This window comes from Lactuca saligna, chromosome 6 (genome assembly GCF_052625555.1).
Source record: "Lactuca saligna cultivar CGN05327 chromosome 6, ASM5262555v1, whole genome shotgun sequence".
NCBI lineage: Eukaryota > Viridiplantae > Streptophyta > Magnoliopsida > Asterales > Asteraceae > Lactuca > Lactuca saligna.
The window spans coordinates 183,007,777-183,021,126 of record NC_136422.1 but is presented as its reverse complement, the minus strand read 5'-3'; the positions used below and the strand labels follow the sequence as shown (position 1 = coordinate 183,021,126).

At 36.4% G+C, this 13,350-nt stretch overlaps 1 protein-coding gene across 1 annotated transcript; it reads left to right on the top strand.

Moving 5' to 3' along the window:
* The first annotated feature begins 8,167 nt into the window (after window positions 1–8,167).
* LOC145003171 (uncharacterized) lies at window positions 8,168–8,566 on the top strand. Its single transcript, XM_078962304.1, has one exon. The coding sequence runs from the start codon at window positions 8,168–8,170 to the stop codon at window positions 8,564–8,566; it is 399 nt and encodes a 132-aa protein (XP_078818430.1).
* Window positions 8,567–13,350: the final 4,784 nt, after the last annotated feature.

Below are 13,350 nucleotides of genomic sequence, written 5' to 3'. Positions count from 1 at the left end.
GATTTACGGGGTTTTTCCAATGCCTTAACGATTTGTACATAAACCTATTATTTTAGGCATGAAAAGAACTATTGCATTACAGTTTTGGAACAATTAAACTACCATCTACTATAGTAGAAAATATGGGATTTTCTAGGAACATTTAAACATGTACAAACCATTTTCATTCTGTTTTATACAAACATTGTCACTAAATACTTATGAACTCACCATCTTAAATGCTGACCTACTCTTTCAAAACCACTTGTATTTCTCACGGATTCAGTAATACAAGTAAACTACAGCTTTTAAAGAAGGGACGCTGCGGCGTTAGTTTAATTTCATTTTGACATCATATTGTAGTTTCTTTTGAAACAAGTACCTTTCAACAATGTAAACTTTTAAATTATATATATGATGGTTGTATTACTTTCTTTACCATGTATTAAACTGTTTCGATACTACATGAAGTCATCCGCCCTCGAATTATTCCGCCGTTCTGGTTTGGGGGTGTGACAGATTGGTATCTGAGCATTGTTTATAGTGAACTAAGTATATTGAACCACATAAGATATACAAGATATAAATGCATAGGGAATCAAAGTCTCTGACAAAACGTTTTTACACCTAAAACCTCGTTTCATTTAATTTAGATTATTTTGGGTCTTAAAAGTACAAATACATGCATACAACAATATATTTTCATGATTAGAACTATACAAGAAGTATTAAGACAAGTTGGACACTACGATTAGGCCTCAAAATATGTAATCGGATTTGGGACGAATATAGTCTGATCAACTATATTTATCCGAGATTGGACTAATGTATGTCGAGGAATGGTCGTAGTGAGCAACAAGTCAAAACTTACCAAAATAAACACTGGTATCAAACATAGAAATTTAAATACTATAGGAGTATTTGGGTATCGTCAACCGTCAAACTCAGGGGTAATTTTTACGTGCTTTAGCTTATAGTCAATTCTTAACCCTATTCACGTATAGACTCAATGGATAGATTTCATCACCCCGACGACCCCTACTACCCCAACCAAGGTAATGAAGGATGGATTGTAGACGACCTCGAGGAGGAACCCATGGAAGATGAGGAAGAGGAAGATTCAGATAGCACAGCTTTAGAGCCCGAGGTAATCAATCCACCAGCCGTCCGACCTCCATCGGTTTGACCTCCTTTCAGGATGCGATTTCAAGGACCAACTCCCGTCTGGGGAATCCACATGTTTAATATGTATAGGGCATACCTCATTTGTGTGTTAAATTTGCACATTTCATTCGAGTTCATGAGTTTGTTTACCGTTGGAGCCAGCATCAAGGACTGCGTCCTCCTTACAGTATGTGTCGGGACTTCTATGATGTTAGTGGAGGAAGTTCAACTGATCGAGCACTCCCAGTTGTGGTAGGAGAAATTGCCAATCAGCCTTATCAATCTGGAGTCCAAGCAAATAGGATTCGCGAGGTTGACATAAGGAAGGAAGACAACGCAACTGATATCCGTCACCTAGACATGCTACAAGGGAATGCTCAACTCCACACCAACTCCCTTCAGGAACAAGTGACTGCAGCTCTCTCTGAAATGAGAAATTTGAGGGAGCAACAAATTGCCTTTGACAGGCGTCTCATGGGAGCCAAAAAATCAGACACCGAGTCAAGCTCCAAGCGTAATCCGCGCAACAAGTAGTGCTCGCCTAACTCCCAAATTTTGTTATAGAATAGGACCATCGGCTAAAAGTCTTACTTTTTTGTTAACTTTTTGTAATCAGAGACCTTCAGAAAGGTTAAAATTTTCTAACTTCGGATGTAACGCAACCATATGTTTAATATATATAGGGCATACCTCATTTGTGTGTTAAATTTGCACATTTCATTCGAGTTCATGAGTTTGTTTATTGTTATTCAAACTCTATTGGTGAATCAAACTCAAAGCCCTGTGTTGGTCAAACCTATGGTGCTTTGTATGTGTGGAAGTGTTTTTTTGAGAGTCACATCTTTGACTGACCTCAACCCAGGAAGGCGATTGTGGGCTTGTGCTCGAAACGGTCGAAGCTGTCCATTTATTGGGTGGGTGGACGATCTGATGTGCCATAGAGTTGTGGAGGTGATTCCTCGCTTGCTAAGGAAACTGAACAATGTTCAAATGATGTTGAGTCAAGCTCGTGCAGATGCTGTGAAGCTGAAGTGGATGCTTCTTCTATCTTGGTTCTTCTTTTTTGTTTATATATATATATATATATATATATATATATATATATATATATATATATATATATATATATATATATATGCGCTAAGTAGTAGTTGGATTTGGGGATATATTTGGTCTGTGTATTTTGGGATGTATTTCGGATATGTAATGTCGGATGGGTGTATAGAACTGGAATGGGATATTAGCCGTTGATTTTGGGATGGGATGTCATGTATTAGAATCTTAATGTAATGTATGGTTTTTGTTAATCAGTTTAATGGTCTTTTGTATTGTGGTAATTCTAAATCATTGTTTTTTGTCATTGATCAAGAATGTTGGAATGGAATGGAAAGAGTTTTGTCCATTAATCAAACATTGGAATGGAATGAGAAAAATAAAAGATCAAAACATTATAAGTAAACAATAGAATGGAATGAGTTTTGGTCATTTATTAAAAAACAATGGAATGGAATGAGTTCTGGTCATTTATCAAACAATGCAATGGAATGAGAAACACACAAGATCAAAACATGATAAGTAAGTGGAAATGTTCACCACATTTATTATTACAACCAGAAATGTAGCATGACATAATATGGCTAGTATCAACTTAATTACATCACTAATTTAGGTAGTTGCAAAAAGATGTAATTATCTAGATTAAACATGTTTGAAAAAAGCATCAATACAAGTTTATAAGCTTAAACAAAAGGTAGCCAAATAACTTGATTAGTCATGCTTTCATGTGTATCCAACTTCACTTAGGTCCCACTTTCTGCACTTGAGGCTTTTTTCCCTTGTCCACCTTCTTTGCTATTAACCTACCCACTACAACTTCACTTGATCCACCTACTGAACCATGACTTGTTCCACCAACTGCATCTTTACTTGATCGATCCACACCACCTTGACTTGATCCACCTACTGCTCTCTGACTTGACCCCCCCTTTCCCCTTACATGTTCTAGAATTATGTCCTTTATTATGACACTTGGAATAAGTAACAATTAAGAATTTCCTAGAAAGGGTTGTCGACTAGTTAGTAGGCTCATCTATAGCCCTCCTCCTCTTTTCTTAGGCCTTCCAACCTACAAAAATCATAAGGAAATCATAAATATGGATGAATAATAAACTATGTTAACTAACATTCAACTTACTTGTGTGTGATGTGTAGGGGGTATAAGACATCTAGATTTTGGCCACATGTTCCTTCCATTAACTGGATCTATTTTGTTGGAGTACATTTCCCTCCATGTTTCTAGTTTATAACAAGGATGCACCCAATATTCAGGTTGTTGGGCTTTTTCACCATTTTGAATATGTACTCATATTGCACAAATTCCATGCCTGTAGACTATCCCTGTTATCTCCCAATAGCTACAACTACATGTCCCCTCTTTCAAGTTGACCACATACTGATCAAACATCATACCGGTCACTTGATATTTTCCAGAACCACATAAGAGTCCCCAATATTTGCTTGTAGTTTTTTTGATTGTGTCAAGTATAGTAGTTGCAGTATGGGTTAATATACTTTTTCATTTATCAATTTATTTTTGTACAATGCAATGTCTCTTCATCAAGTACACTCTAATGTACTCTAAACAGGTAATGATAGGCTTGTCCCTACCATGCTCTAGCTTAGAGTTAAATACTTCACACAAATTGTTTAACAGACAATCTGAATGGGCTTTACCTGTAAAATGAGACCTAGCCTAATGAACCGGAGGAATATTACTTAGCCATTCATGAGCCTCTGCACTGAAATCTTTGAACTAATTCATTTCCCTTTCAAAATGTCTAATGGTTGTATTTGTAGCACACCTCCACAACTGATCTCTAAACTCTTTTGCTCTCCATTGCAGCTTCATGTTTTCATGTATATGTCTCAAACACCATCTATGCTCTGCATTTGGAAACACTTTTGCTATTGCAGGTATTATTCTCTACATATAATGTAATTTATACTTAGTATTGTTACAAGCTTTAAAAGAGACTTATGTTATATGTATTCATACCTTTTGTGTGTCAGATACAAAAGTGAAGTTGCATGATGCATCCAAATCCAAATCACCACCAAGGCATTCCAAGAACCATGTCTATGAGCTTGTTGTCTCAGATTCCACAAATGCATAAGCTAGTGGATATATTCCATTGTTGGAATCAAGACCCACAGCTATTAGAATTTGTCCAGGGTGTGGTCCTTACAAGAAAAATCCATCCAATCCCCGTAATTCCCTTTTTCCAGATTTGAACCCCAACTTAAGTGCTCCAAGACAAATGTATATCCTCTTGAAAATACGAGTTTCAACATCAGGATTTGGTTCATTACACACTTCCAACTTCACTGTTATACCTTGGTTATTGGTTTGTAACTCCAAACAGTAATCTATCAGCAAATTATATTGCCTTTCGTAGTCACCATACAGTTGTTCCTTTGCAATTGATTTAGCCCTGAACACCTTCGTTCTTGATATGATTAATTCCAAATCCATTTGAAGCTCCTCCTGTAAGGCTGTTACTGGGGTGTGAGGGTCAGAATCCACTTTTTGGAGAATAGTGCTTGCCAGGTATCGAGTTGTACATGCCTTCACATTTCTACTTTGTAAGCATAAATGCTCATCAATAACTGTCTTCACCAACCATTGTTCCACTTTCGTAGATCTAGATATTTGAATAGCAAAAGAACAAAGTTTTTTTTTTGTGAAATTACAGTTTTACCCTTCGATGTTACTTTAATTACAGTGGAAGGCCCACCACGAGTGGAATCCGGAACCACCCCTTTACATTTTACTCGTACTCTCAATTTTTCATTTTTGGCCATGTATAGGGCCCTCCTTGTTTTTATTGAAAGCATCTTCATGTGACCCTATATATCCTTTTTGGTTTTAACACCTTGACCCAACTAAAAATGGTGTAACATGAACTACCCCAGAAGAACAAGGCACCTTCTTGTTCTGGTTTTTTAACATTCTCTTCCGTAGGTCTTCCTCGTATCCTGCACTTTCAAACTCATCATTATTGATCACACCTAAATCATCATCTTGTTTTGAATCTAATTCAATGTTTGGTCCTTGTCCAAACCATTCAACATCATCCACACTACTGTTAAACTCTCTCACATCAATCTCCCAGTCATTTAAAATAGCTTCTGGGTCAATATTGTAGTTAAAATCATCCTCTTCTTCTGTATGCTCTTCTGAATCATCTTTTGAATCCTCTACATGCCCTTGTCCATCTTCTTCATCCTGCTCTTCTTCAACTTCAACCTCTCTTTCAAACTCACCCATATTCTGATATCCATCACTACTAAAAGGCTCAAAATCATCTAGTATTTCCCTATGATTCTGGCAATTAATATCAATTGCAATTTCTTGCATTGTATCAGTTTCCTTTGGTACAGGGAAATACGAATCATCCTTAAACTCATTAACCACATCTTGTTTGTTTGGCTCAAAAGGAACTAGGGACATGGAAAAATCTTACACACCATCTTCTCTCTATTCTTGATTAGCTGATTCTTTAAGTGGGACATTCATGTCTAATTTCTTGCTACAAGAACCAATTTCTTTCTTCTTGGGCCTAATCCTATTAAGTTTAGGAGAAGGATCAACATCCAGTTACTTAATAACAACTTTACTTGGGGACATGAAGTAAGTGTGAAGTCTTCTAGAACCAGGTTCAACATACACATTAATCACTCTGTTTTGAGGGATATATTGAGCCATAGATATAACGTCTTGATCATTTCCTAGAGCCTTCAATACAAAATCTAAGTCTAGATTAGGAATTCTATAATGATAGTACATTGTGTCATCCTTAGAATACCCTATCTCATGAATCATATCATTTAGATCATGAACTGAAAAAAGACCAGTGTCAACAAAGTCAAAGAATGACAACCTTCCCTCAACGTAATTTCTTCCGGGGAACTTTGTAAAAGATCCACCATGATGTATCTTTAAAGTGAAGAAATTTTCGTGGCCATCTGAAAGAATAAAGTCGATGAGCTTTGAATATACAAACCAAGAAACACCAAACAAAAGATTAAAATCCTCAATGTAATCTTTATCAAGGTTGGGTGCAATCGTATGAGGACCACGTAAATTCCACATACACAATACCATTTTTAGTTGATAAACCCTAAAACCGGATGTGATGGATGAAGGATGAAGATTGTCAAGATGATCAGTAAGCTAAAGTGAAGTTGAGATGAAGGGGGGTTTCTTGGACTCTGGTTAATCAGAGGATAGCTTAATGACGTATCACTGCCTAAACTCATCTTAAATGAGCGTCGAACATAAAAAGATGAATATACCCCCACATTAATGACCACAAATGGTTACAAACAGACGGAGTTATGAAAAGGACCTCCAATGCAACTTTTACAAACCACAAGGGCCAAACGCATCAAAAAAATTGATAGGGAATAAGTTTGTTATTTTTGGCAAACCATGGGGACCGTTTTTGTAATTTTGTCATTATTATATTCAAATAATTCACAAAGGTAACGCCAATATTCCTGTAATCCTGTTAATTAGTTTAAAAGTTTTTTTCTTGAAAAGATATAGTAATATGATAGGAGCATATACTTTTTAAATATCAAACCATGTGATATTTATATTTTCAACAAATCTTTCCCATAAAGATTTTTATGAGTTATGACTCACAATTTTTAAATTAAGGAAATAATGAATATAAAGACACGGATATGTAAAATGGGAGCAACGAATATTGACATCTCAACAAATGATCAAATACGATTGAATTTAATCAAAGGATATCTCGACTTGAATACAAAAGAACATCGATATTAAAGTTTTTTTTGGTTATATGCATGTAAAATTGTCGGTTAAGCAATACGTAGACAAATCAAAAGCCCTATTTGTAAAAAAAAAAACAGATAAGACTTGTAGCATGGAGCATTTGAAAGATTGAAAGCAACTATAGTGAAAGTCGTGAAAATTAAGTAATGTTATATCAACATCAAAAATACACAAATTGTTAGCCAATCACGCACTTCCCCACCCAGGAAGACAAACAAGAGGTTAAAGTCTTAAATAGCAACATTTCATGAGTTGTATTGTGACGGCCTAACTAGAGTTTGAGTTGCAAGATTAAAAGATCATTATTTTATTCCAGAAAATATAATAATAAAAAAGAACAATATCTCTACGTTTGTTAAAACTAGATTTTCTAGATCCGTGCATTTAATTAAAAGTATACACAATGCAGCAAACACATCATAGAAATGTATGAACTCTTCTTATTTTTTTTCATGTTGCAAGCCAAAATATATACCACAGAATGATTCACGCACAAGTTGGTGGCTTTTCATAACACATAATTTGAAACCAAAATTGTTCCATTACAAACACAATATGAGAAAATAGAAAACACTACTAATATTTTGATAGTACTAAGATTTGAACCATGTGTCTTATTTATAAAATTTTGCATCTCAACTTGTAGACCTCATTGCGAGGCAATAAACTCATATTTTATTACTAAAGAATTGTGACCTTTGTTAAAATCTTTATGAAGAGTGTCATTATTTTGAAGAAACAAAAAATTAAGTACTTTTTAGGAAAAATGATATGAAAGTCTTAAGTTATATATATATATATATATATATATATATATATATATATATATATATATATATATATATATATATATATATATATATATATATATATATATATATATATATATATATATTTTGTTGAAGATCGTTTATTATGACCATATCTTTTCCATATATGGGTCCTTATCTTTTCCTTATTTTCTCCTATTTTTCCTAGGTCTCTGTTGTACGTATCCTCTGTTTATATGGAGTGGTTGTTTTTGGGTTTTTTGAATGAAATATGAAATTTTGATTATCGTAGCTGTTTTCTGTTGTAAAATTTAATATGGTATCAAAGCGGTTCTTATCGATCATATTCTAAACACACCACCCCTAAATCTCGATCAGTTCTATCCACATCATGACGGGAGAAAAAGGCAGCGCCAGTGGAAACAAGGATGAAGACGGTCCCAACGTGAACCCACCCTATTACGTTCATGCCTCGGACTACCGAAAACAACTACACGTAAACAATCTCCTCAACGATCACAATTACACAGATTGGTCTCAAGAGATGATGAATTTCCTGTTCGCCAAAAGCAAGGTAGGATTTGTCGATGGCACGATCAAAAAACCCGACAAAGAAACACCCAACTATATGCCTTGGATGCGTTGTGATGCTATGATAAAAGGGTGGCTCACAACGGCCATTGAAAGGGAGATAAGAAGCATCGTGAAGTACGCTGGAACAGCTTATGACATCTGGTCCGACCTACTTGAAAGATTTGGAAAAGAAAGTGCACCTAGAGCCTTAAGTTAAAACTTGCCGTAACCACAACGCAACAATATGGAACCTCTGTTTCGGCTTACTATACTAAACTCCGCAACGTCTAGGATGAAGTTGGTTTTGTAATGCCCACTCCTCAATACATCTGCGATAAATGCAATTGTGACATCAGGAAACGACTAAGCGAAGCAAAGGAGAAGGAGAGGCTCTACGAATTCCTCATGGGACTAGACATTGATTTTACAATAATCAGAACACAGATCTTTGCTACCAAACCAATTCCCACTTTGAGCAATACTTAGCATATGGTAGCCAAGGATGAAAGACAAAGAACCATTTGCTTAGATATAAAACCAGTGAGTGAAGCCATCACCTTCAAGTCCTCCTTCCAGAACCAAAAAGAAAACAATGGAAGACAAGATGTTGTGAAACGAGACAAAAGCGGTTCAAGAGATGGGAAATGGAATGACATAGTGCAAAACTGCACTGTTTTCAGAAAGGACAGACACAACAAAGAAGGATGCTTCAAGGTGATTGGGTATCCCGAATGGTGGCCATGCAACCAGGTGAAACATGATGGAACCAAATCCGCCTACGCGGAGAACGACTCAAGTCCTATCCCGAGACTTTCAAAGGAGAAATACGAGTTGTTCTTAAAAACTTTCAAACAAGATAAAGACAACCAAAGGAGTGAGAAACCACGTGTTGCGAACCTTGCAGGTAAACAAGAAGATGATGACGAGTGGGTGGTGGACTTAGGAGCCACAAAACACATAACTTACAATCCGAATTTCCTTTATAACAAAACTGAAGCCAAGTTTGAAGCACATGTCACTATCGCTAATGGAATCAAAGTTTCTATCAAAGGAAAAGGTGAATGTACCCTCACGGGGGGTACTAAGATCAAATACATGCTTTATGTCCTAGATTTTAATTGCAATTTGTTATCTGTTGGATAATTATCCAATGATTTACAATGTGTTGTCTCATTCTTTCCTAATTTTTGTGTCGTGCATAACCTTTCCACGAGAGGCTTGATTGGTGCGAGAAAACACGAGAAGGGTCTTTATCGGATGGGCATGGTTAAAAGTGAGAGAACGGCTATGGTTGTTACACATGAGACATGGCACAAAAGATTAGGACATGCTTCCGCTACAAAACTCAACAAGATTAGTTTTCTTAAAAATATTGTTCTAAATAATGTGTGTGATTCTTGTTCAAGGGCTAAACATACCAAGTCTTCTTTTTCGAAGAGTGTTACTAAAACCAAGGATTTTTTCGATTTAATGCAATGTGATATTTGGGGTGCTTATCGTGCACCTTCCTCCACCGATGCATGATATTTTTTGACCATCGTAGATGATTATAGTAGATCTGTTTGGTTGTTTCTTTTAAAGCTTAAGCATGAAGCAAGTAGTCATTTAAGGTCATGTCACAAGATGGTTCAAACGCAATTTGGCAAAGATATTAAAAGAATTAGGTGTGATAATGGGGGAGAGTTTACATCAAACAAAATGTTGTCTTTCTACCAAGAAAATGGAATTTTACTTGAGACTACTTGCATCCATACGCCTCAACAAAACGGAGTCGTTGAGAGAAAGCATCGACACCTTCTCAAGGCAGCTAGGGCCTTATGGTTTGAGGCAAAACTCCCTAAACAATTCTGGGGAGAATGTGCCTTGACCGCAACACATATCATTAACCGGCTACCATCCAAGGTAATCAATGATAAAACTCCTTTCGAGCTGCTTCACAAAGAAAAGCCAGACTATGACATCACGAGAGTCTTTGGATGTCTTGTGTACTATCAGAACACTAACAACATTGGAGAAAAGTTCGAAACGAGAGGTAGGCCGAGAGTTTTCTTGGGTTATCCACCTGGGAAAAAGGGTTACAAGATTTACGATCTAGAATACAAAAAAAAAATATTGTATCTAGTGATAAAAAATTTTGTGAAGATATCTTCCCTTTTAAGGAGGTTGGTCCCAATCCTCTACATGAGGATTTATTTGAACATATTGAAGATCCCACTGGCATCAAAGCTGACTATGAAAACAATGAAGAAACAAATGATGGGCCTATAGAAACAAATAGCTCATCACAAGAATATAGTGAATCAAATGAAGTGCAAGAAGACTTGGATCATGACTCAAATAGCCCAACACCTCATTTCGAAAACAACAGGGAAACCATTTTTGCACAAGAACGTACTAAAAGAACCAAAACACAACCGGCTCACCTCAAAGACTTTCATGTTGACCTGCCCTCATCGATATATCACTTGAGGCCCATTTCCAATCAAGACTCCTCCACGGTACATCCTATTTCTAACTTTGTCTCATATGATACTTTTTCTAGTTCTCGCAAAAGCTTCTTAGCGGCCATTGAATCCAACGATGAACCAAAGAATTTTAATCAAGCCATGCAGGATGAAAAAGGGAAAGATGCTATGAAAAAGGAGATCAGGTCCCTTGAATAAAACTAAACTTGGACTCTTGAAAATTTACCTGAAGGAAAGCGTGCTATAGACTCAAAATGGTTGTACAAGGTTAAATACAAACCTAATGGTGAAGTTGAACAATACAAGGCTCGGCTTGTAGCAAAGGGATTCACACAACAAGAAAGGGTTGATTATCATGACACCTTTGCTCCAGTGGCAAAGTATGTCACATTTAGGACACTTTTAGCAGTGGCTACCAAGAAAAACCAGTTCATTAACCAACTTGACGTTAATAATGCTTTCCTACACAGAGATCTTAAAGAGGAAGTCTATATGAAGACTCCACAAGCTTTCGCTAAAGAAAATGAAACAAGAGTTTTTAGATTAAGAAAGTCGCTTTATGGGGTCAAACAGGCATCTCGCAATTGGTGCCAAAAATTCACTGCCCCCTCATTGATCTCGGGTTTAAACAGTGCAAGGATGATTACTCCCTTTTCATCTACAAACAAAGCAAAAATTTTGTTGCAACTTTGATATATGTGGACGATCTCATAATTGTTGGAAATGACAAATAAAAGATTGATTTTATAAAGGCTGATTTGGATAGACGTTTCAACATAAAATATTTTGGGACTCTCAGCTACTTTCTTGGTATAGAGGTAAAACAGACTTCAAAGGGAATGGTTTTGAGTTAAAGAAAGTATACTCTTAATATCATTGAAGATTTCATATTTCAAGGGTGCCGCCCTAGCTCGTTTCTAATCGATCCTCTCTTAAAACTTGATAAAGGAGAAAAAGAACCAAAGGTTGATGGCAGTAAATATCGGAGAATGGTTGGCCGGCTTCTCTAATTACAATCGATCCTAGACAAACCACCTTGATGCAGCTCATCATGTCTTACAGTATCTTAAAGCTACTCCTGGATAATGGATTCTTCTTCCTCATGGTGGAGGCTACAATCTCATAGCATACAGTGATTCTGATTGTCTTTGTTGCCGATTTTTCAAGCGATCGAGGACCGGTTACATTCTTCTCTTAGGGGGGTGGCTCCTATTTCATGGAAAACAAAAAAAACAGTTCGTCATTTTACGCTCCTCTGCCGAGGCGGAATATCACTCATTGGCTTCCACCGTCAGTGAACTCTTATGGATGCATTGGCTTCTGAGTGAACTCGATGTTACCATTGATGGACCAACTCCTTTGTTTTGTGGTAACCATGCAGCTAGACACATCGCTAACAACCCAATTTTCCACGAAAGAACCAAACACGTAGAGATAGATTGCTACTTCATTCGTGAAATACTTGAAAATGAGGAAGTGAGTGTTCTTTCCATCTCTTCGAAAATGCAGTTAGCTGATTTATTTATGAAAGGACTGAGAGCTCCTTAACTTAATCTTCTTCCTGGCAAGCTGAACGTTCTTAACATCCACACTCCAAATTGAGAGGGATTGTTGAAGATTGTTTATTTTGACCATATCTTTTCCATATATGGGTCCTTATCTTTTCCTTATTTTCTCCTATTTTTCCTAGGTCTCTCTTGTATGTATCCTCTATTTAAATAGAGTGGTTGTTTTTGGGTTTTATGAATGAAATATGAAATTCTGATTAGTGTAGTTGTTCTCTGTTATCAAATTTAATATATATATATATATATATATATATATATATATATATATATATATATATATATATATATATATATATATTAACACGGTCTCCATTTCGGAGATCCAATCCATAATCTCAACAGGCTTTGGGCTTCCAGAAAGACATAGCGGCTTGGCGCCCAAGAAATTCTTATGCATTCGTCCATCCTTATTGCTTCCCCTTTTTGGGTCTTTCCTTCGTTCTCCTTGAGTCCCAACTTGACTCATAATGCGACTATTGTTTCCTTCCTCCGATTGTTCGGGAATTAATTCAGGTTCCTTAATAGGTATGATTGGTTCGTCCCAATTTTCATGTAACATCTGTCACATTTCTTCCCTTTGTTTGGCTAACATAGCCCGAACCATGGCTTGCACCCCAGCCATTGTTATTGGTTCTGGTGCTGCTGCTACAACAGCTATTTGCTCAATCACTGGTGGTTCATTCCTGTTTTCATCCGCGTTTCCAACGCCACTCCTAATTCATACCATTTTTGATCTACACACCGAATAAGGTGAATTTAGATCCTCATCCATGATAGATAATTAAATCATCCTTATCACTCCGAAACATTTACATGTTAGTTCTAATACCATAGACGCACGCTTAGAATTCTACATACATAAGGTTTCCAGATCCGGTCGGCAATATACCATAGATCCGAACAAATAATATCATATATGGCAACATATAACATTTAGCACATAAAGGCATTTTAGGGATCTTTCCTAA